The following is a 25595-nucleotide window of genomic DNA, read 5'->3' on the forward strand; positions in this document are numbered from 1 at the left end:
CGGTGTGAGGGGAGGAGGTGCCGGCGCCGCGGCGGCCCGAGGGGGGCGGGGAGGGGGCAACATGGCGGCTCCGTATTAACTTCCCCCCCTCGGCAGCCCGCGCTGCCGCCGCTCTCCCCCGCTCCCCCCCCCCCAAGCCCTGACATGCCGGGCATGATGGAGAAGGGAGCGGAACTCTTGGGGGGCAAGAGCCGGGCCGCCCCCAACGGCACCAAGAGCAGCAGCCCCTCCAACGGGCACTACTCGGAGCCGGAGAGCGGCGGCGGTGACAGTGGCGACGAGCACGGTGCGAGCCTGGGGCCGGCCCCGGGCCGCCCCGCCAACGGGGGGAGGGGGGTGGCGGAGGCGGCGGGAGGGGCGCCGAGCCGAGCCGCCTCCCCCTTCCCCGCGCCGGTGTCGGGGCGGCGCGGGCGCTGCCGCCGTTGCTCCTCCGCCGCCGCGCGTCTGTACTGCGGCGGGCCGGGCCGCGGGGGGGAGGGGAGAGGAGGGCGGGAGCGCGCGGCGCGGCCCCGCGGCTGCCGGGCGGCCCCGCGGTGCTTAACGATGGGGAGTGTCTCCCGAGAGCCGCCGCCGCCGCCGTCCCCATTGTTCCGCTGAAATAAACTCCCCCTTCCCCCTCCGGCCCCCTCCCCGGCGGTCGTCGGGGCTTAATCCGCGGCGGCGGCGGCGGCGGGCGGGGTGACGGGGGGGTGGGGGGGAGGTGGCTTATTCCGCACGGCCGCGGCGAGGCGGCGGGGCTCCCGGGCGGCGCGTCCGCCAGCCCGCCCGCCCGCCACACGGCGGTAGCGTGGGACGGTGCCCGCCCGCCCGGGGACACCCAAGCCGTTAATTTCTCTCCCCCCTTTGCGTTGCAGATGTAGGAATGAGGGTCGGAGCGGAATACCAGGCGCGCATTCCTGACTTCGAGCCCGGTAAATCGCTTTTCGGCTGTAACCTGACATCTTGCCGCCGCCGTTCCCGAGGCGGGAGGGATGGGTTCGGTGCTGGGGTGGGGGGCTCGGCTCGGCGCTCTCCCGGCGGCGGCCGCGGGGTTGTATTTATTTTGCTTTTGAGCCTTTGTGTTGACGATCCGGTGCCGGCGGCGGGAGGCTGGCAGGGACAGCATCTGCTCTCTGTGCTCCCGGGGGTGGGGGGGCATCGCGGGGGGACATTTTCACTTCCATCAGCCGTGTTATGTGTATCCGGCGGCAGGCGGTGAAGCAGAAAAAGGTTGGATCCTTCCCGCCCCCCCCTTAAACCATAACGCATATAATATATTAACAAGGTGATTTAAAAATATTCGACGAGGGGTGATGGATGTTCTCGGGCAAGGGTGGGAAGTGATGCGCCCTGCCGGAAGCAGAGCAGACCTGGCTCTGCGTGCTGGAGGCGCTGGGTGGAAGATGCGCTTGGTGGGAAACTCCTGCCCCTGGTTTTGTGTGCTGTAGTAGCCTCGCTAGCCCCGCTGTTGCAGGCTGAGCTGCTCTCCGCCGCCTTCCTCACCCCCCCCAGCCCCGCCCCGAGGAATACTGGGTACGCTTGCATAGCCTGGTACTCGGTTTTAGCAAGTTAATTGCTAGAACGCTTTCTTGCGTTACTACGCTCAGCAGTGAGACCGTAGGAGCGTTTATCAGTTTTGCTGTAGTGGTCAGATGAAGCCTATCTACTTTCCTGTTCTCCAAACAGGCTCCATTGGTGTCAGATGATTTCCTACCGGAAGAGGATTGGGCCAGAGCTTCTCACATAGTGCCTCCTAAAGCTGGAGCGAGCCCCTCTTGATGGGCGCATGTCCCCACAGGCCAAAGAAAAGGCCGGGGGAAAGAAAGGGGGAGGGTGGGATTAAATGGATGCATGATCTTGGTGTAAGGGAATGCCTTTCCCCTAGAAAGGAGCGCGTAGCCTAGGTCTCTTTGTTAATAAGACTAACCGTTTACACCCTTTATTTTTTACATTGCCTACATAAAAATAAACATAAATAAAAATGATAATTTCTAAGGTGCAGCCTGGGCTTGTTTTTCCTACAGGCCACTTAAAGTAGAAAAACACATAGTGTTTGTTTTTCTTTTGATTAAAAGAACTCTTTCACCCCTTGTAGGACAACTGAGGTTCTGTGGTTTCAATTTTGTAAACTGTATATGCAATAATATCATTGTGTTTGTAACTACAGAACTAATTTTATGCTCTCTTATAACCAGACTTTTTAGAGCTCCGAAGTATTCCTGGGAGGTGGAATTCAGCTGATGCTCCTTTCCCCAATAACTACTTTGTCAATTTCCTTAACAATGTCTTTAATAAGTCTTGTGTAAGAGGCATAATGTATAGTATTGTTCTTCTTAGTGTGTGTATTTTGATTATTAGGGCAAGAAGATAGTAAAATTTTTTGGAACACCTAAGTCTTATAATTATTTTTTTTTTAAAAAAAAAAAGGTCCATAAAGTATAAAAGTACAATACATACTTACCATGTTAGCAGATTGGTTATCTGAGATCTCAGCAAGATCTCATGCTTTCATCTGTTTGGTTTTTTTTTTTTTTTCTGACGAGTCTTGAGGCATCATTTGTTAGAGGTGGAAGTAATGCAGGACAAAAAGCTGTGCTTGTATCATAGCTACACTGAGATTACTTTTTTTTTTGTAACAAATGATGTAACAGGCACTCCATCATACTTTAGGTTGGCATATATGGACATAGGCACTATCTCTAATTAACTAACTTTTTAATTCTTGGAATTGCTTTAGTGCCTTTTTTGAGGGTTTACCAACTGTGTTAGAATGTGTGCTTATTTACCATACTTTGAGTGCTGTTTTTTTAACCCCCGTAAAACAAATAGGTGGGAGAAGGGAATCAATGACAGATGAAAGTAGATAGAAGTCTAAGATACAAAGTCAGCCCTCTGGTACGCACACAGAATACTAAAATGAGTAGAATAAATACCAGTCCTTTGGCCTCACTTAGCCTGTGTTGAAAAATATTCATAAGCAATGCTCTACAATACATTGAGGAACAAAACATTCATGATTGAAGTTGTGATGGTAGTAAACTTTTTTTTTACCTGAGTTCATGTATAAAATAAGAAGTTTTTTAAAGAAAGTGAATCAACTATTTGTTGGTGTCTCTTGGAAGAACTGAATTGTGATTGGAAGGAACAATTAGAAGTTAGTTTAAACATACTCTTTCTTACCCCTTCCCCCGCCATCCCTTTTTACAAGCAAGCCTTCAGATAGAGCTGTAAGGGAAATAGCATTTTTAATTGTCACTAGATACTACTGCAATGAGATTAATTTTCTCATTGCAAAAAACGGTTTTAATTAAATAAAAATCCTAAATCTCCTTACCTACTTTATTGAGTTAATAAAGCATCTCCTGCACTCCAGATTTTTGTCTCCTCCTGCTGGTTTTCCTATAGTACTTAATATTCTTGAGGTGAAATTGTTTCTGCTTGTACTTTCTGACCCACCTATAGATGTAGCAGGATGTTATGAAGCTGGTATCCTTATGTTGCATACGGTATCCTATAAGTTGCATAAGTTGGTATCCTATTTGCATTCTCTTGGAAGGAGTAGTGGAGAACACCATCAAGGGAGATGCACCATACTGTTGTCATCCACACATGAGATACCTGCTAGAGAAGTTTTATTCTACTCAGATTTGGACTTCCCAAAGGCTTTAGTATGAATTTTGCTTACTTAATGCTGAAATACTTATTTCCCATTTACCCTCTTCTCAGGGTTGGGGGGCTGTCAAGAAGAATGATTTATACCTTTTAAGGTCACTTATGGAATCCATTTCTGTGTACGTCCTTATAACTTTTCTCCCTCTAGTCTTCCCATATGAAAACAGGCCAGGCTTCTTAAATTGAAATTATTAAATGGTGGGGTGAAGTATGGAAAAATTTCCAGTTATTCCATGCCATCTGTCCTCACATTCCCTGATTTTTGTTTTGTTTATTTTTAAGATTTCCAGTCCTTTATTTTAGATATTTAGTTCTTCCTCCTGTTAGTTTCTGTGTTTCTGTTCCTACTCTCAAAGCTTATTCTTAAGCAGGTGATGGTACTTTGTATGTTGGAAACCAATATACTTTTAAATGGCCATGCTGCCCCACAATGCCCTTATTAAGTCTTGTATGCTTCCAGATTTTCATTTTATTCTCAATACTTGGAGTTGTGTACAGAACAGCATCATCCATGTGTACCTAACTTCTAATGCTAAGCTGAAATTTAGAAAGTGTCAGTTTGCTGCTACAGTTTCTCTGTTCTGGAAGCAGTGGAGAGTGCCCGTGGGTCATCTTCAGTTAGCCCTGTGTTCTAACTGGTATTGGCAGAGGAGTGCAGCAGCTGAAGTGCAAAACCTCTTCCTAAGTGGCTTGAATGTGGGGTTTGGGCAAGGGGAGACTTGTTATTTGAGAGGTAGCTCATGGTCTTTCTCTTGCTTACTGGCTTACAACTCTGCTTTTCTAACGTGCTTTGGTTAACATGTCACCTGGTGTTTCCAGCCACTGTCCACGATAAGAATGGATCTTGCAGATAAAGATCATGTTGCCCTTGAGATACAACACAGCCTTTTTGGGGCGCAACTGCTGCTCACTTGAATACTTGGGGCACAAAGGACAACAAGCAGTTCTCATAAAGGTAGATCATAAAGGTCCTGCATAAGGAGATGGAGGGATCCCTGTACTGTAGCTACGGACATCATGTGTTGAGGACAGGAAGCCTTCCTTCGAGCTACCTGTATGCATCCCATCCTTACTTTGTCATCCTTGCTTTCCTTTTGGCAGTATGAAGATGCCACCTGAAAGGAAACAAACAGTTGCTTGATTCCTGCTGGAGAAACAGCACTGCTTCATAAAGGGGTGTTCTGGTGGGAGCTGCTTGTTAGTCATGTGAGAGTGGCACCTCAATAAGGGACTGTCACTGCATACATGATCTCCTGCAGGCGCAGATGATAGGACCCTGAAACTTAAGGTTTTTCACTGTAGTACTTGAATATTCAATAGCTGATAATATCCATGATACCCACTTGTCTAGAAGTGTCTGGTATTTTTTTGGAAGGAAAAACTGAGGGTATACTCATGTTAAGTTTAGACATTTCTTGCTCACAACCTGAAATTCTGATGCATTCTCTAGTGGTCCTGTTTTCTTGTCATCTCTTAGTTAATGAGTGGAGTACAGGATAGCGGTCATTTACTTGTGATAAAAACTGAGTGGACAAGAGAAATGTTGTGCCTGTAACATGTTTGCATTACTCTTAATGAAATACTGCGTTCCTAATGACTAAAAATGGCATGCTTTTTTGTTCTGAAGTAAAATGTTATCTTAAGGAATTTGTTCTTATATACCAAAATCCTTTCAGAGTTTAGTACTGCTTATGCCTTGAAACTGGTGCTTTATGAATGTATGTACATTTTTAACTTGTTACAGAGTTTAGGGTGCATTTAGGTTATCTTACACATCTCATTTTGGAAGACGCATGAGTTCTTTTAGTTTTTCTAATTAACTGGTTTTCAAGTTCACAATTGTAATGGATCTAAAGATTGCAAAGATGATAGCAAATACAAAAAACTGCCAAAATGAAGAAATAAGAGCAACAAAACATTGTACATAGTTAGAAAGCACTAAGTTGTTCTCTTTTCCAAAGCATTGATTTGTTTTGTTTCCTTCAACAAGATGTAGAACCTAAATATAAAGTGTGGAAGGTTAAAATGGAGTGAAAAGTTATTTGTTTCACTGAATTAAAAAAATCTGTCCTTCTCCAAGAAGGATGCAAGGAAAGTTCCTCTGAGGGTGATTCCTCAAGGAATTCATACTGACACAAGTGTAAATGCTCCAATTGTTCAGCAATGTCTTAGCAAGATAAACTGTTGTAAACAAATAGATTGTAAGAGGCTTTATGTAGTAGCATACCTTTGTAAAATATTAATGAAAAGTAACTATTAGTTAATGCCTTTCCAGTATTGGGGAATTTCCTTTTCTTTTACAGTGTGTTTTGAAAATCAAAGACTCTATGATTTAGTGCTTTGTACAAAGTTGCATCAGTATTGCAAAAATTGCTCTGTCCTCCTGGTAGGTTAGGTAACTTGGACTGCCTTCCTTGCTACATTGAGGTGGAGGTGAAGCACAAACAAACCAACCAAAAAACGCACACACACACCCCCTGCCCAAACAACCAAAAAAAAAAGATTACTTTTACACCTAACTACTTTCTACAGCTACACAATTTGGTTGGCTATGAATATCAAAATTACGTGGCTAAGAAAATCAAAACTAGAAAGAGAGATGAACAGAATTGTTTCTGGCATAGTTGTTAGTATAGTTCCTTGTTGAAAGGATCAGGGATGGTGGCTGTATTCTACTCCCTATCATATATTTTTTGTTTTAAGGAAGCCTAACTTAACACAGTAGAACCTGGTACTCCTATGACAGTGATAAATGTTAGAGTACTAACAGACAATCATAACTTCTGGAGGACTATTCCAACAGAACTACCTCTAAATTTTGCATCCATGCCAACTTTAGCAATGCACTTTAATGGTCCAATTGTGGTAACCAGGATCCTGTCTAATACCCAGTTATGACTGAACCTCGTAAGAGTAGTGTTCAAATTCAGCCATTCAATGTCTTAAGGAAATAATGTGGAATTGATTTTTTTTTCTTTTTCCCCTCCCCTTAGTAGTTGGGCTAGGTTTCTTAATATGTTTGACTTACTGTCCTGTGAATAGTTGTTCTCTAGATCTTATTTATAAATACTGAGACTTACTTGTTTTCTTACAGGTGCCACAAAATATACTGATAAAGATAATGGAGGGATGCTTGTATGGTCTCCGTATCATAATATTCCAGATGCCAAGTGTAAGTCCTTCTCTGCTTAGGAATTTGGATGCTTAAGTATAACAATAATTGTTTCTGGTGTGCCTGTTTGCTCTTTATTTTACACACAGTGAAATTGCAAATTAGTAAATGAAACAGAAAGCTTCTCCTTTGTTTTTTTTATTTAGAGAACTCCAGAGAAAGGAAAGATCACCTTCTCTTATTTTATACTTAAATCTTTGTTTCAAATCACACTACCTGTGCTGTATCATCATCAGCGTCTGTGAAACCTTTAGTTCTTAGTAAAAGAATAAAACATCTAAACATGAGGAACTTGCTGCTCTAAATTTCTAGGAGAAAGAGTTGCAGTGGATAAATTCAGAAAAGATGTGTTGAGGCCCAGTTCAAGAGGAATGCTCAGGAAAAGCTGAGCATTTTCTCCCTTCAAAAGTGACCTGAAATACAGGAGTCATCTGACTAAATGTGATCAATTATCTGTTTAATCTAGTTTAAACCTATCTCCTATGCTACAATTTCCCATATGTAGTACAGGGGAGTAAACTTTGACGATGCAGTCATGAGAACCTGGTCCTTCTGTTACCAGTAGTTAGAGGGTTGTGTCCCTCTACATTTGAGGGAACATACCTTCTACCTCTGCAGAACAGTTAGAAATAAAATACTGTACAACTATGATTATTAAACACTTCATTCCTTTAAAGTACAATGAACTCTTTGCTGCAACAATTCATGGCAAGGACATCTCTGGTCCATTTGAATAATGAGGATATAATTATTTCCTGTTGTCAGTTGTGCTTCCTTTCAACTGCATTTAGTTGCCACTTAATTGTGAACTGTAGAAGGTGAATGGGAAGAGCTTGTTTCTTTAAAAAAAGTACCCGTTGAAGATCAAAACTAGCAGGACTTAATTGCAAAATGATGGAAAGTGTTCAACTCAAAGCTGGCTCTAGTATGGCCAAATATGATTTAAAAAATATGTTATTGGTGAAGTTGATGAGCTAATTATTGAAATTTCATATTCTCTATTGAAAACTGACTTCATGCCATGGTTAAAATTAATGTTGGTCAGTGAAAACTATATTAATATCTAAAAACTATGTATAATCATTGATCTACAACCTCTTTACATTAATTTTTCACATGTTTGGGAATATGATCAGTAGAAGTAGTTCAATTTAAAACTAATCCAGGTGTCTGCACATCCCCCCAGTGTGTCTGTGTTCTTAGGAGTGGGTTCCAAGAAGACATAGCCTTTCAATAACCAGCTAGTCTCTGATTTAAATAAATAAATGATGAGTCTCTGTGGCTTTGTTGTAGTAAAAATGTGAAAGAAAGCATCTTTTTCACTAAGAATTAGCTTGTGTAAGAAGCTTATAAAATTAAATGTTGGATTAAAGACAGTGGGTTTATTTATTATTAATAAAGTTATGAATATATTTAATGTTTGGGGGGACCTGGGCCTATGCAGTGTATTAAAGCATGGGAAGACTATTTTCCCATGTTAGATGGCTAATTCTGTGTCACCTTATAGCAGAACTAAAAGTACTAAAGAATAATTCTGACATTGCTTTGTTACAGTGGATGAATATATAGCAATAGCAAAGGAAAAACATGGATACAATGTGGAACAGGTAAGTGCTATGAAATGAGAGTGCTCATTTAAAGGATTTTTTTATATAAAAGCATAACACAACTCTTTTTTCCCTTGGTTACCATTAATTAACGCTGTTTCTCTTCAGGCACGGCAGCAAACACTGCAGTTAAATGGATCTGCATACAGTTGTGGTCTGGATTCTCTGCAAAAGATTGAGCTCTTTGTTTTCATGACATGCTCAGCTTGTAATGTGCACTTTTGAAAGGTTTGGTATGTTTCTTGATACACTGGGCATGTCATGCAATTGTGTGTGTATATTTAGCTAAAGAATTTCTTAGGAAAACAGCTTACAAATTTAATGTTTAATATCAGAATTAAAATAAGGTACAATTTTGAACCATTCATTGCCATAGGGACAGCACTGGAAAGGTTTCTTCCATATTTGAAAAAAAAAAAAAGGGGGGAGGGCAAACCAACTTTGAGTGTTTTTTCAGAGGCAGGAAAACTGAATCAAATTCTAGGTTTCAGAGTAACAAACAAGATAATTGATTTTTAATAACCTTTAGTCACCATCCTGTAAAAAGTACAGGATAAAACTTTGCTGGTCTGCACTCAGTTCTATTGCAATTTTCTTCATAAATTAACCAATTTATGTAAAAGCGAGATTACATATTGCAAAAAAATATTTGCTGTACAAGTGGAAACAAGTTGTATGATCAAGTTTTGGAGGATGGAAGCTCATAATAGCAAAGACTTGCTAGTCAACTGCTATCTGGAAAAGAGGCTGCCAATGTTATGATGTCCAGAATACCTGCAGTTTGGTGATGTTTGTTTATGGCTTGGCTTTTGTTAGGGGAGGAGGGAACTGAAGGATCTCAAAATAAGTCTACAAAAAAGACTGATTTTCAAAATAACTCCTAGTACAAAGTATTTGTAGTCTGTTCACAGTGGAATATAAGTTATCTTTGCAAGAGGTGCTTGTCACTTGCCATTTTAACACGAAAAGAGGTTTGCCATGTCCTGGTTATTAGAAGACGTGAAATCAGGGGTTTGGAGAGCTGATGAACAACTGGTGATCATGTCTGCACTGTATCGTTGAAGCTGAGTGGATTACATTTCCCAATTCCCATGCCAGACTTGGCATCAAATCTGTCATTGATTCTCTGGCAGAAAGTCTAATCAGCGTAAAATTCTTGAGGAATATCGAGAAATGAAATTATGTAAGAAAATATATTTAAATTTCAATTCTTATTAGGTGCACATGACATGGAAGTGGCCATGCTGTTATTTGTGGATTGGAGAGTTGTAGAAAGACCACTCTCACTTTGAACTTGCATTTTGGATGATACTGTGGCTACTGAAAAGTATTTTTATTTTATTTTTTGAGTGGGCTAGTAATAAAGGCCTGAAGACCTATAAGGAACTGTGTAGGTGATACATGCTTGTGAAGAAAGAAAGCAGGTCAGATTTGAGCCTATCAGCCTAGTTCATGCTACTTCAGAATTACTGCTGCCATGCCAACCTTAAATTGTCTAGCTTTCATAGCTTTAATAAAGTACAGATGTGCCCACTCTTCACATTGTCTCCAAAGAGAGTTTTGTAACCTATAGTACATAGCCAATAAAATTGTAAATAGATTTTGAGACGGGGTTCTGATAGTCAAATTTTATTTTAAATAAATAAATTGTGGGGTTTTGTTTAACTTGTCTCAACTTTTTAGAAAGTTGACTAAATCCAAAAAGGGACTATTTCTTTTCAAAGGCTCTCGGCATGTTGTTCTGGCATAAACACAATATTGAGAAGTCCCTTGCGGATCTCCCCAACTTCACTCCTTTCCCTGATGAATGGACAGTTGAAGATAAAGTCCTATTTGAACAAGCGTTTAGCTTCCATGGAAAGAGCTTTCACAGGATCCAGCAAATGGTAAAGTAATATTTTAATCAAAAGCAGTTAATTTCATCATGTCTCTTGGACTGATAGCTTTTTCACTCTAATAAAAAAAGCCTTTCCCCCTCGCCCCCTTTTTAAAAATGTATATGAAATACATCCCTCCTTTTCATCTCATCCATGCATTTAAGATATTTGGGTAAAAGTGGTTGTAAATAGAGCAGAATTATAATCTTGGGTGGAATTTTAATTTTAAAAAGTATTAATATGTTAATGAATTCTTCTAGCTTCCAGACAAGACTATTGCAAGCCTTGTAAAATATTACTATTCTTGGAAAAAAACTCGCTCTAGGACAAGTTTGATGGATCGGCAGGCTCGAAAACTAGCTAATAGAAATAATCAAGGTGACAGGTAAGTTTTATATTCTTAAGTAGCTAACCAGAGACTGAGGTCTTTCTAGGTAAAGATGTCAGAGTAATTTCCAGCCATTATATTTCAGCACAAACCATGTTTTTAGGTTTGAGCATCTGTGCTGATGTCTCTGCTTTTAGCAAGGGGTTTGGTACTTGTGCTTTAAGAACTGTATCACTCCAGTTGGTGTGAGTTGTAATATAACATACTTGAGTGCTTTAATGGATAACTGTAAAAACAAGGGTTTAAAAAACTTGAAGTCTGGGGATGTGCTTTAGAAATAATGCTTTATTTGAGAAGTCTAATCCTATATTACTGTGGGAGGAGGAGAGTGTTTTTGTGGGTGTGGGGGTTTTCTGGGTGGATGGTCGTTTTTTTGGTTGGGTTTTTTTTGTTTGTTTGGGTTTTTTTGAACTGGAATGGAATTAAAACTGAAAGGACAACCACTGTAAAGAGCTGTAGCAATTAGAATGCCCAAGTACTGTGTTATAACAAAACTTTATAAAAATATAAATCTTATTTTAGGAGACTTAGAACTGCTATCAGTCAAAGAGAATTAGAGCTCAAAATCATTTTAAACTGTCTTGCATAAAGGGAATGACGTTTCTGCTAGTTACTATGAAATTAAAATTATATTGCACTTAGTATACTTGAGTATTAACTTGCACTTTTTAAAAAGTGATTTAATATGTTGAATGTATAAGTAATATAATCACGGTTATATTGGAAAGTATGGTTTTACATCTACAGAAAACTGCCTAGCTAGAGCAAAAAGGTCTATTTAATTAAATGTTATTGAAAAGAACTCCTGAAATCTAAAATTCATATGCTTACTTAGTCACCCTATAGCTGAAAAATTACAGAAGAAAATAAATTTGCTTCTAATACAGCGTTTTGGGGTTTTTTTTGTAATAACTAGAAATTTTTGTTGGTTTTTTGCATTAATTTATTCAGAAATTATATTGTGTGAATGACTGGATTGGACTCGGCTAAACTAACTGTTATCTTTTCATCCTTTTCTCTTTGATTTAATTCAGCAGATTTCATCCCCCCCAATTACTAGATCTTAAGCACTTTGGTGAAAAAGCAGTCCTGTGTTTTCCCATGTTATATTGTCCCCTTTTGCTCCCCACAGACTTCAACAAGGGTTTATTCATGCACCCGGTGCAGTGGTTTGAGAATTGATCTATTAACCTTTCATTTGCCACATTAGTTTTATTTTTAGCCTTGGTATAGCTGACCATGTAAGTGTTCATGCTGCCACAAGTGGTTGAATTGAAGAAAGGTGACACCAAATTTTTTGGCAGCAGTACCAGCATTGCTTAAAGTAATTTTGAAACTACTGTTTAGGATTGCTTGTTTATCATAATATTTATTAGAATTTAATAAAGTAAATATGTTTGTGACAGCTTTCTTTTGAAAACTACAAATAACTTTGAGATGCCATATACTTAGAGTGATATTTTAGAGTAGATAATTCTGTCTTACCCTGATACATATTTATATTTGGGTTAAAAAATAGCTAAAATGACCAGCTTCTTGTTGTCTGTCCTCAGTGATGATGACGTAGAAGAAGCTCATCCAATGGATGGAAATGATAGTGATTATGATCCCAAAAAAGAAGCCAAAAAGGAGGTAACAGATAGCTTAACGGTGAATGTCAGTTTGTTTGTTTTCTGTGAATGTGTTACTGTGAAGAATATGACTTGTAGTAAAGAGGTTTAGCTTGCAGCCTGCTGAATTCACAGGGTTTTTAGGTGATCAAGGTCTTGACAACTTCTGATTGAAACAAAATTTTGTTGTATGTCTTTGCCATGCTGTGGACATAAATGCATCTCATTACTTTCACTATTTCCTGGAGATCTTCAAGTTTTATAAGAGATGTATGCTATCGCTACCTGGTAAAACAACATTCCCCCTACCTCTGTCTTGTTAATATGTTTACGGTTTTACTGGTTGTGAATTATTGGAAACTAAATGTTTTCTTTGCATTTTAAAATTAAATTACATTTTTCCAAGAAAAACTTCTTTTGTTCTTTCAAAGCCACAGTGAGGTTATGCATTTCAACTAATATGTGGCTTTATTGAGACACTTTCTACTAATAAATGTAGAGAAAAATATTTTTGTCTCCTCTAATGAGCACTTAACTGTTAGCTTTACAGACGAGTGCTGTGTTTGGGGTATGATCAGGTTTTGTTTTTTGGGGAGGTTCTTTTGGTAAACATTGTTATTGATGAATGAGACTAGAAAAACACAGTTAAGTGTGTAAATGTTTGATTGTTTACTCGATCATTTTAATGCATTTGTGATTTTCCTAAAATGGTAGAGTTCATGCAGAGGAGAGGTAGTGCAAAACTTCAACATTCCTGTGAAGTGGTATCTAGGATTATTAATAAACTTTGCAGTTCTGCCAAAAATGATGCTGAGTAAGAGACTGATAGGTTTAGATTCCATTCTCAGCTTTGAAGTGACCTTCAATGTATCACTTTATCTAATTGCCTTGGGGGAAAAAAGGACAATTACAATTACCCCTTTCTGTAAAAGGGTTTGAGATTTTAATTTTTTTTTACATGCCAGGATATGTTTTTTAGAACTTGAAAGGCTCAAGGTCTAATAACAAACATTTTTACTTTTTATTCTGCTGCTGTAACAGTGTTCTTGCACTTTGTTGATTTGAGTTGCTGCCTAAGCCATTTCTAAATAAGGGCTAATTTGTTCAATTTACTTTCCTTAGTTATTGTTTGAATCACTACATGAGGTCCAGAATGAAAGTAGTGTGCTCATAGACTTCTAGGAACAGGACAAATAGGTTTGCATGATCAGCTATTTGGATCTACATAAGATAATTTTGTGATCTAATATTTCTGGTAGGATTTGCGTACTTCCACTTCCTAAGCAAAATATAAACTGAGTAGGCTACTTGAATGTGCAGAGCGATGGAAACTTTCTGTTACTAGAGAAAACTAAAACAAGCCAAACACTCTAGCTTGGCAAGACAAAAGCTTGAGAGAATATTTTCACTTTAAATCCAGATTGAACAGACGGGAACTGCAATTTCATACTGAAAGAGCAATGCAGAACCAAAAAAACAAATAGTATAAATGGGCCAGAAGTAAACTTAACCTCAGGATTTTTAGATGTCAAAGATGTAAGTCTCTATATCAACTTTCCAAGGAAGAGCAAATATCTTAGGTGCTTTTAAGATTGCCTCTATGAAGTCTGTGGACTGGATTAAGATGTTTCATTAGCTGGGAAGAGGATGTGGCAGAAGGTCAAGCATAGCAGAGCAAAATACTGTTTGCTGATCTGTACTAATGCTACAGAACATAATAATAATGGCTGCTGCAATTTTCTTTTTACTGTGATCAGATGACCACCTCCTCTTAACCTGCATAGATGCCAGCAGGGAGGAGCAGTAGGGAGCTGCCTGAAGTAGCAAATAGCCTGAATCCCATCTCTGTTCTGGTACTTAGCATTGCTTTGAATTGGAAGATCCTTGCAGGGAAAGTAATTTTTGCTTCTCTAGTCCTGGTCTGTAGGGAACCTACCTGGTTGCTCTATGGGAGTCACATACATGCAGAGTAGCTGTTGTGCAGCAATGCCCATTGAAGACAAAGCTGAAATTTTTAGGTGTCCAAACATATCAAAACAGCAGTTACAAAGATTGCATCTCCTTTTTGCTATCCCTTTCCACTTCAAAAAAGCAAACAACAAAGGCTTAAGTTTGCTAAATTACATGGATTGTTATAATGACTGGAAGAGTAAATCCATCCTCTCTCTCCTAAATCTCAAATCCCCTCCCAAAGCAAACAGCACTATCGCTTTCCAAGTTAGAGTGCTTGCAGCAGGGAAAAGTGTCATCTTGCATTCTTGCCCATTCTGGTTGGCTTTTGCTTATTTTTCTCCCCTGATGTTCACCTGAACTATTCATATCTGACTGGAAATAAATGTATAAATTCACTGATTACTTGATTTAAACATGTAATGTATTTTCATGTTTCAGTTCAGTATGAATTGATTTAAACACATAATATTCTTTACCTTCTGCTTCCATAAGAGGTTCTTGATTTTTGCCCTCTTTCACAGTATTCAGACTCTGATTTCTATACCATGTATTGCATTGTCAGCCATGTTAAAAAAAAAAGTTGTGAAAACTGGCCTTTCTAAGACTAATGCAGGCTTATCCAGCAAATGACTGGTATGCTCCATCAGCTCATCTGCAAGACTTAGTTTGGATACCACATGCAGAGGAGGATGTTAGCTTAAGTTTTCTTGGTCATAAGTGTGACATTACAATGCCATGTGATACTTTATTCTTTAATAAAGTTGTATATAAGATACTGTTATTCTTTAATGATTTATTTCTTGTAAATTAAAGGGCAATAATGAGCAGCCTGTTCAGACCAGCAAAATAGGTCTGGGTAGAAGAGAGTATCAGAGCTTGCAGCATCGCCACCATTCTCAGCGTTCCAAATGCCGTCCACCAAAAGGCATGTACCTGACCCAGGAAGATGTGATAGCTGTTTCCTGTAGTCCCAATGCAGCCAACACAATTCTTAGACAGCTGGATATGGAACTAATCTCATTAAAGCGACAGGTACCATGGGTTATTGGTCTTGTTTTGTTTTCATCTCAGATTGTTCTGATTGTAATGATTTTGAAGATTATCTATGAAGATTCTGAAACTGCTTTAATGTGAGTCTTCCTAATTTTGTTCCACAGTTATCACCAGAAATGCTGGACACTAGCTGACTAGCTATTCTTCGGTTTTGTTTTTATGTTCATCTGCTCTTGTGGATAACATGAAACAAGATGACTTCCTTTAAAAAAAGCGGGGGGGGTGTTGGAGTATGGCATGAAAACAATGTTACAGATCTGGGGACAGGAGAAAACCCAAGTCACCTATGATTTGATTTTTTTTTTTTTTAACTTTGTTAAAAGTATTTGTGTGACAAGTAAGAATAAGACCAGTGAAGCGGTGGAAGTTACATTTGTTATGCTTAAAATTGTAGCTGTTTTTCTGGATGTCCTTCCCCACATACCATGAAAGTATGAGGGGAGGGAAATCATGGGCCTAGTGATTTCTCTGTTTGAATTGATGAGCTTTCTACTTCTTATTAAATTCAGAAAAGCTTTGTAGTCTTCACCTTTAAGAGGAGAATTGCCTGCATCCTTTGCATGAAGAAGTTAACTTCTGGTACTTAGAGTTGAAACACAGACTCTATTCAGCTTCTAAGGGTACAGCAGTATGTGCATGCTTGCTTTCTAGGAGCGATGGGGCTACAAAGTCAAGGCTTATCTCTTGGAATTTCTGCCTCCTTATAGACGGCTAAGAGCTGCCATGTTGCAAAATCATGGAGTGAATAAAGGGTTTCATGGGGTTTTTGCTCCCTTGTATTCTTTTACAGGAGAAATATGCTTCTTTCTGTCACAGCAGGACTCTGGGGCTAAATAGCATAGGTGGGTTTCACTCTTTAGCCTAAGTGTAGGTGAGTTACAGCCTTGAGGTTGTGTTTCTCTTTTTTTCTTGCAGTGATCTCAGAGACGCAGCCTTTGGAATCTCCCACTGAGTTGTCTGCTTTTGTGTCCATACTTAAAGAACACTTGTAATAGCTGTGCACCATAGTATGCAAAACTATTTTCTTACCTACGTTACCTTATGTGCATCACTGTCAGGTTTAAATGGTTAATAGATATGTATATGTACGATTTGGAAGCTCTCTCCTTTTTATAGACTAAGATATTTTATTTAAATATTTTAATTCATTTCAAGAATCACCCTTAAAAGAAATCGTGATTATCTAAGGTCAATAAAAAGCAGTCTGTCAGAAGGAACTAACTGGAAACATCTCGTAAATCTTTTTTTTTTTTTTTTCCCCCAAAAGTGCTTCTTGGAGAAGGAAGAAGTTAATGTATACAGTACATCTCACTTAGATTTCTAAGAATCAAGTTTTGTGTCTAGAATATTCTGCGTTCTTCTTCAAGAACATATGCATCATTATCAAAACTTGCTTGTTATGTCCTACTTTTAATATTCCTGCAGACAAACTGTTCTTTTGAAAGACTGGCTTAAATATTTTTCTCTCCATAGTAAACTCTGCTGTATTTTTTTTTTTTTTTTTTTAAACAGTTAAAAGTAGTGAAGCCTTAAACGATAATATTTCTCTTTCTAACTTAGGAGGTACACTTGTGGCAATCCTAGTGAAGATATATGTGTAAAGTGACCAACTTTCTTTGTGGAGCTGATTAACTTTGTTGTTTTTGACCAAGGTTCAAAATGCTAAGCAAGTAAACAGTGCACTTAAACAGAAAATGGAAGGCGGGATTGAAGAATTCAAACCTCCTGAGGTAAATCAGAATAAATATTAGAACTTGTGGCCTTGCACTTACATTAGTGGGAAGCTACAGAAATGTGTTTTGCTGCAGCATAGTGTTTGCATTTCAGCAGCCCCTTAAACAGGATCCATTGAATTACATGCAGGGGTGAGTCTGTCTGGCTTCTTTACAAGAAAATAGTGGTAGGCTTTTTTTATGGCAACTGGCTGAATAAAGAAGCAGAAGAAACTGAAATTTCATGTTTGTTCATGACAATAGGGAGCTGAAATTAAGCCCTGATATATGGGGTTTTTTCTGATTAAAAGTAGCTAATGTAGATTGCTAGCAGTAAATTCTATGTTCTGTGTGAAAACATGACTACATATACATTTGGGCATCTGAAGTGAATGATTTATTACCACTGAAGTTCTCTTTTTGCTTGTTTTAAAGGCTTGGATATGAAACATAACGTGAATGCAAAATACTCCAGACACCAAGTCCTAATAGTTTAGATAAATGTAACTATAAATTAAAATTCTATCTGCATAAAGATCATTAGCTTGTGCATAAATTCTGATATCGCTGATATTAAGAACTGCAATAAAACAGGAAAAACTATTGGTGTAGTTCTAAGCTCAAATCCTTAAATGCTGCTTTCTGTTCATGAAAGCAATCTTAAACTATAAATTTACGGCTTATAAGCCAGAGTTTTTTACCTATGTTGTAAAGTGTAGGGCAAGTAAAACACATTCTGATGCTCAGATATTTTGCAGCTGTTGACACATTTTAATGATCTTTGTGCCATTTTTCTAATTTTAATAGTCTAATCAGAAAATCAATGCCCGTTGGACCACAGAAGAGCAGCTTCTTGCAGTACAAGGTATGTTAATAGTAGTAGCGACTTGAAATCTGATGCAAAGGATTTGAAGAGGTACTCAGGCTTATGTTTGTATTTCCCTCTAATGAAAAGCTAAACTATATCTGGTCTTACAAGAAAGTCACTGGGAAAACGGCAAAACTAGTGAGAGTATTTAGGGCATTCATTCAAGCAACATGACACTAGTCTTTCAGTTACCCATATTAAATCTTGAATAGAAAAGCTAAGCTGGGTTTAAAAACTAGTAATAGTACCAAAAAGTCCCTTCAATCATCTTCTAAATCACCTTACATGAATTTCTCTAAAGTGGAACACTGAAGTAATAGTTGAAGTAATAAAATTTGAAGCAAACACTTAAGAGATCTCTCTGTATTCTTAAAGTAGGAAAAAGCAGAAGTAAAACTGCTTTACAGTTACTTTTCTCTGTTCATCAGGGAATAAAAGAGCAGATATCTACCCAGTGGAGGCCTTTTAAGAGTCTAAAGCTGGATATGGATACTTGACTTAACAGTCTTACTGGAGAAAAAACAACATTTTCTAGTAGGCTATTGATACAGCTAATTTGCAGTTATTTCATTTACATGAAGGAAAACTGACTCTTGTCTTGCTTTAACATGCACTGCCTAATCAAGGAACATGCAAGCAAAATATCTGGAGAGCCTAATGCTGTCTTGAAGTCACTATATGTTGACACACTTCTATGGATCATCTTTTTTAAGATAATATAATTAGCTCAGTTATACGCATCTGCTTTATTTCTCTGTATTCTTAACCTCCTTTAAAATGAAGGACTGAATTTTAGTATAAAACCTTCAGTTGGATCAGGATGTCTGTAAAGTTGTGAGGTGTGCCATAGCTGGTAGTTACTAGCCAGATGACTGAACCTAAAGTTAGGTTTATTTTTAAGTGTGAATGGAAATGCTGAAGAGCATGGTGTGTCTGAAGTCATGCCTCTCAACTTACATGCCTCAGACTGGGATTTGCATCTCCAAACTGTTTTCTGTCCTAAGTTCGTCCTCTCAGTATTGCTAACAAGCTCACTCTTTTTATTTTGTTCCCAAATGCAACTGAAGGAGATGCCTATCTTTAATATGGTAGTCTAGTAAGTAGAATGCTTGCTGGAGAAGTGGGGAAAATCCAGGTTCATTTTGCCTGCCTTAGCATGAAAGGATTCAAACCATCTTGCATTTTCGTAGTTTAGTTATCGGAGCTCTCACTAAGCATCAGTTTGGGAAGCGATAAGAGTGCATTGAGCTTTTGTTAAGCTATGGCACTATGTGACCGACAAGGTAAATAATAAAACTGGAGCATGGGCAAAAGAATGAGGGTTAGTGATGACTGCCTGGAGAGGAGTTCTAGTCTTCTGGTCTCTTCTCTAGGGAATGTTTCGTATTCTTTATGAAGGTAGTCAGCCTCAATACTTAAGGGTGGGGTGAGAAATCAGGCCTTCTGGAAGAAATCTGTTTTCATTGAATTTACATGTACTTCTTATATGTATTGTTTCCTTTTTAGTCCCCTTTCTTTGCCACTGTATAAAATGGAGATGGGAGAGCACCTTAACAGCAGGGACAAAGTCTGCTTATTATCCCTCCCTTACCTACTGCCTGCTAGTGGAGTCTCCCTCCTGGAATGAGAGTGCTGTAGGTATTAACCTCCCATCCCTCAGGCTAAGGACCCTGATCTCTTGCTTCAGAATAATTGCTTGAGCTGGTAGATTTATGTATGAAGGAGCCATGCTGTCTTTTGCCCTGACTCTGTTTTTAAAATAAAGTAGCCATGGTCACTGTACTAAAAGCTGCCATAATGCGTGTTAGGCTTGAACTTGGAAGTTGTCTTGAGCATGGGGACATTTAGTTTGTACATTTAAAATAGATTTATTTCATCAAATGTACTGATACATTTTGGCATGTGCTTTTAATAATTTTACAGAAATCATAAGCATTAAGCAGGTAGGTGCCACTTCTGTGATTTGTTCACTTGAATTCAGACATTAAATCCTACCATGGAAATCATAAAAATAATCTGCAGTAATATAATTTTGGTACTGTTTTTCCTAAATATGAAAAAACTCTTGTCATCTGTGGGCTCATCGCAAGAGATTGGCAGTAACTAAAGAAGAGGTAATGAAAAGCAACACCTTAAAATAGAGCTGAGTGTGCGATCTTAAAAGCAGTGTGGCTGCCTGGAGTGGGGTTGTGGACTCAGATTTATGATCTCTGAGCCGATCTTTTCCAGTATAATTTATCAGATTACTGTTCAACTTTGAATAGTTATTGAATGTGACGGGCCAGTTCATCGCTTGAGGTGTTCTTAAGTTACAAACTTTATTTACGTATAGAAATGTATGAGCACAATCATCTTGTCAAACTAAGATCTCAGCCATATGAAAATTGCAAAAATGTTTTAAGGCTTGTTCAAAACAATAAAATTTGAATTGAAATGCAGTGCACGACTTTCATAGCATTGCAGTGGAAAACAGTTGGGACAACCAGGATCTAACTCTATGTAAGGTAGTTGCCAGGAGCACTGTAATCCCATCACAGTGAAACTGCAGCTTTCATGACCTGGAGGTTGCCATTAACTATTTCTGCCTCATTGTGGTGCTGTATTATATTGCTTTGGACCCAGGCTAATGTTTTGTGTGCCTGTCAGTGTTTGCTATGCTACACAGCATTAAGCAGCGTAGACAGCATCAAACTTGGATTTACGAGTTTGTCTGAGTTAGGCATTCAAGATGAAACATTGTAATAGTGAGCACTCACATGTTCAAGTGCACCTTTGCAAATGGGTGAAGTTTTGAAGAGCTTGAAGGATTCCCATGATCAGGGCTAATTTCAAATCATCAGGGAGAAAGACATTCATACATGTGAAGTGAGGCTATGCAGTCATCTTTTGAGCTTCACTTTCAAGCAACCTAATAACATTCTTATTGAATAACAGATTAAACACTTTAGAAATCATTTGGGTGGTGTTTAGCATAGAATTTGTATAAGGATGCGTAAGTAATGTGCTTCAGTTTGAAAGGGATGATGAGTCGGCATCAGCTCTTACAGATATGCCAGCACCTTATGCATAAAAGTTTGGTAAACATGTATTGAACTTCCTCTGTTTCTGATGCAGCTTAAAAGGGTTCTACTACACGATTGTGGAGAAGTCATAGTGGTGATGCTAGAGCAGTACTAAATAACACTCTGAAAAGAATCCAAAATGAGTAGTGCTGTGTGTAGCTAAACTAAGGAAATTTTATTTTCTTTAGATATTTCTTATAGTTGGGCTCTTTGTGAAGGCAAGATACACTGTTTTCAAGCTGTTTGCTTGGAAATAGGCTTTAAGACCTTATTTTTGACAGCTTTAGTTTAAGTTAGCCAACAGGCTCAGTTGTTTTGGAGATTAAGGGGAAGGAAGAAGTATAGACAGAATAGTAACAGAAAAGGCTGAAGTCACTAAAAGTCTGAATTAGGTTTCAAACAAAAATATGCTTTGTTCTGCTGGGCACTTTGTTCACTTGATTAATCGTACAGGATGTTAGATATGTTGCAGTGGACATTTAATGATCATTATAAACTAGTAAGGGTGGTAATAGTAGGGCAATCAAAGAATATTAAAACACTGGAGGGAGTGCTCTGTAGGCACACGCAGCTTTTAAGGAGTATAGCTGATACCTTGTAGAACCGATAAAGCACAGAGCCAAATCCCGCCTTGGCTTTGCCTAGATACATGCCCTCCCACATGGCTCTGCTATGTCCCTTTGTTTTCTTTCCAAGGTTCTTGCAGTCAGGATGGTTGGACTCTTCTGTATGCCCCAGAAGAGATCTTAAATAATGTAGCTGGGCTCTTGACAGTTGAAACATCAACTTCAGCTACAGAAATTGTTACTATCCTAGAGCTGAACTTTTCTCTTAAATTGCAGTGAGTGTACATTACCACATCAGAAGTGCCCATTAACGAAGAAAGCAGAAAAGAGCAGAACAAGCTGAAGGTCATACTCGTCACAATTAAGTTGAAAAGGAACATAGCTTTCAGGTTTGAAACAAGTCTCAGTTTCTGAATCCTCTGCTTCACTTTCTGAAGTGAGGCATGAAATCAGACATCATATTCTCTTCCTGTAATGAAACAGAGTGCCTGTCCTCTAAGCACTGGAATATGTTCCGTATGAGTTTAGTTATCAGGAGCTTCACAGAAGGAGTGAAATTGTAATTCACTCATGCATAGCTGAGAGCAAAAAATGAGTCTTCTGTTTACTGAGTCTGGAATAAAACTCTGTTTTATTTCTTCTAGTCTCCAAACTTTTGGGCATTTGTGATTAAAAATATTATTTGTGCAGCTAAAAGCTGTGTTCTAGGATGCTGGAGAGTCTGAGGATTTTTTTTCTTAAGCAGGAGAGAGGAGGAACTAGACACCCTAAATACAGCTGAGAGAAAATCAGTAAACTTTAGATTATAATTCCAATTGTAGGTTAAAAACTACAGAATGCTGAACTCAAGGGGTTTTTTGTGTTATATGCAAATGTAGTTTTAGAACGTTAAAAAGCATATGTTGGGATTTTTGGAAAGGACCAGCAGCATTTTCTTGTGAAGTGCTTGTAAACAGAAGTGACCTACTGATGTCAATGTGAAAATGAATGAAAGGAATGATGCAAAGATCTTCTGTCATACTGCTTCTTGCTGGAGGACTTGATCCTGGAGGCTTGTGCTGGGCTGTCTTATAAACAGACACCAATAGTGTCTACTTACTTATATTCCCCAAGGTGGTTGTCCCAAAACCCCAGATTCTTCTATCCAGCTCAAATGGTGAAAGAAAGCTTTAAAAATACTTTGTCAGGTGAATGCTTGCCAGTTGCTCTTCCTAGCCTTAGTAGAGCATGTCACAAGTGGAGGAATGAGCAGTATATCGTGACTTAAGGAACTGTGCCCCCCCTGTTCTGCCCTGTGCTTGGTCCAGTAGCTACTGCCCTCTACTGCTCCTGCTGCACAGGTTGTGGGCAAAGAAACATCTGCGTGCAGCTGGCACGGAGGGAACGCAGAGAAGCTGTCAACATTTGTCACGTGACATTTCTAGTTTACACCCTGTTTACAGCTATACACACATGCTCAGTCACCCTCCCTCTCCCATCTTGAACTTGTCTTGGGCTTCTGCCCTTACTGCAAGCACACTGAAGGATTTACTTTATTCGTCAGAGGCCAGATCTCTGTGGTTTTAGGTTGGGAAGCTTGGTGAGTAAGCCAGGATCTTTAAGAAGAGTGGGTAATGACCTTTTAATAAAGTTCTTGATTTGTATGTTGATAGCTGTGCAATTAAAAATTATTTTGTTTTAATGGAAATTGAGGCCTTCTCCTAATTGAGAAGTCCTCGTAATTAGCGAGTCCTTGGTTTGCAGGTCCCATAGGTTCTCTCTATAAATACATCACACGTAGCTGTGTCTGACTGATTCTTCACAGCTATGTTATTTACTTTGCCTTCCAGGTGTCCGAAAATATGGTAAAGATTTTCAAGCTATTGCAGATGTAATTGGCAACAAGACTGTTGGCCAAGTGAAGAACTTCTTTGTAAACTACAGGCGTCGGTTTAACTTAGAGGAGGTATTGCAGGAATGGGAAGCGGAACAAGGAACCCTGGCTTCTAATGGTGATGCTTCTGCTTTAGGGGAGGACACAAAAAATACTTCTAATGTGCCATCAGGAAAGAGCACTGATGAAGAAGATGAGGTGTGTTTTGTGTACCAGAAATAAGTAAGCATGGGTTGAGGAACAGCATTTTATTTAGTGATATAATGTAAGGTTAACTGGTGTGGAGTGGCAAACCGCATTCTAAAGAATGATGATGAGCTTGCATAGAACTTCAGCCAATGTCGTTAAACAGCTGGGAGCAGGACTGCACCTTTCATAGTGACGATCACGTTACTGTTTTATTGTTAAAATACAGTTCTTGTTCTAGAAAGAAGACTCTTGCTTCATAAATATTTTTAGTTCTGCTGTCTATAATGTTTTGGTTGGTGATTTCTTTTCAGTAACTTCTCAGTTTTTTTGTTTTGTTTTTTAAATGCTGTTTTCCTGTGTAGTGGACAGTGGCAGCCCAACTGCATCGCGTTCTGGCTGGGATGGCTGTTCACGCAGTCTTGTCTTTGTCCTTTGTGCAGGCACAAAGCACTCCGGCCGCTCAGTGTTTAGGCCCTTCACCTCCAGCACAGGCATCTGCTCCAGCACCTACCGCTCCCATGGCAACTTTAAATCAGCCGCCCCCGTTACTTCGTCCAGCGCTTCCTGCTGCTCCTGCTCTCCATCGTCAGCCTCCGCCACTTCAACAGCAGGCGCGATTTATTCAGCCAAGGCCGACTCTAAATCAGCCTCCCCCCCCGCTCATCCGCCCAGCTAATTCCATGCCTCCTCGTCTAAACCCAAGGCCAGTGTTAACCACAGTTAGCGGCCAGCAGCCACCCTCGCTTATTGGAATTCAGACAGAATCCCAGTCCACTCTGCACTGAAGAAATAAAGCAGAATTATGCTAACTCCTACATTTGAAAAATTGTATCAATGTACTTTTTTTTTCCCAAATAATGAAGGGGAGAAAAGAGCAAGCCTTCACAGGTATCAGACCAGTTTTACAGAGGAGCAAGCTAATAACTAGAAATGGAACCACATGAATGACCACCTGTATAAAAATATTTTTATGTCAAAGACTTGTACAGCAGAACAATGCCTACAATACAGCCCTCCTCTATATGAATAACTGTTGAAGGAAGCTAACTTCTTAAATGAATAAATGTTCAACACACCAAGATTTTGTTTAACTGATTTTTACTCTATTTATTTTATTACAGTTCTTTGTAGTCAAGCATCTAACTACAGGAAAGTAGTCTGGCAAATCTAGGAATAGATAATATTGTAGGAGACTTAAATGTAGCGTTGGGTTTTTTTGTGTGTGTGAATTACTTTTTTTTTTTTTACTTTTTAGGGCAAAAAAAATAATGGCCTTAGGTTCTGAATTTTTGGCCCTTGTTTAGATAACAGTAGAAGCATTTCACGCACTTGTAAAATGTAGGTGTTTCTTCTCTTCATGTTTTTCCCAGAATGCTTTTTCTTGTTTAAAAAGGTACTGTCTTATTAAATGCTCCTCCGAAAGAGTATTCTGAAGACTCAATGAGCTATTGTACCAAACTTACTAAATCTCACACATGTTCTACTCATAGAAGTTAACTGAAAACAGGACTCCAGTTTCCTGCTGCAATATCTCTTGTGGGCTGTGGTGGAGAGAGAGGCAGCAACTTCCACCACTCAGGGGGATGACAGGAGATAGCAAGAACCATTAATTTAATTTGTTATTCCACTAATTCTTCTAATTTAAGTACAGTAGAATTTCATTCCTCTGAGAATGGCTGGCTGCAGTTCGTCTATGTTAGATCATTGATATCTTGCCTAAGAATTCACGAGGGAAGTATAGAGGCTGGTGGTGGTAGTAGAATATTGTGGCAAGAGTTACCTGCTGCCAGCCCAGTCGTACTGTTAAATGATTATCTCTGATTTCTGTTATTTCTGGTGGAGTTGATTAGCTGGGTTGAGGCATTGGGGGCGGGGGGGTGGGGGGGGAGTGTTTGTTTTGTTTTATTGCCTAAGTAAAGTCTGCATTTGGATATTAATTATTGCTTCCAAATTTTAGGAGATTGAAAGGTTTTCTTTCCACTGCATTCATTAAACTGTTCTTGTCTGAAACCTT

General features: G+C 39.2%; 1 protein-coding gene across 7 annotated transcripts; it reads left to right on the forward strand.

Moving 5' to 3' along the window:
- The first annotated feature begins 11 nt into the window (after positions 1 to 11).
- Positions 12 to 24455, forward strand: RCOR3 (REST corepressor 3). 7 transcript variants are annotated; one of them, XM_072856863.1, is made up of 12 exons: positions 15 to 286; positions 855 to 911; positions 6746 to 6823; positions 8378 to 8430; positions 10155 to 10316; positions 10568 to 10692; positions 12249 to 12345; positions 15072 to 15290; positions 16964 to 17041; positions 17831 to 17888; positions 23349 to 23590; positions 24022 to 24455. In XM_072856863.1, exons 1-12 carry the CDS (start codon positions 145 to 147, stop codon positions 24364 to 24366), a joined length of 1656 nt encoding a protein of 551 aa, XP_072712964.1. In that variant the 5' UTR covers positions 15 to 144; the 3' UTR covers positions 24367 to 24455. The 7 variants fall into 7 exon arrangements, with proteins under 7 accessions (XP_072712970.1, XP_072712971.1, XP_072712964.1 ...); XM_072856865.1 differs by having other exon boundaries at positions 16 to 286; positions 12249 to 12327; XM_072856866.1 differs by lacking the exon at positions 15 to 286 and adding an exon at positions 396 to 442.
- The last annotated feature ends 1140 nt before the right edge of the window (positions 24456 to 25595 follow it).

This window comes from Ciconia boyciana, chromosome 3 (assembly GCF_034638445.1).
Source record: "Ciconia boyciana chromosome 3, ASM3463844v1, whole genome shotgun sequence".
Taxonomy (NCBI): domain Eukaryota; kingdom Metazoa; phylum Chordata; class Aves; order Ciconiiformes; family Ciconiidae; genus Ciconia; species Ciconia boyciana.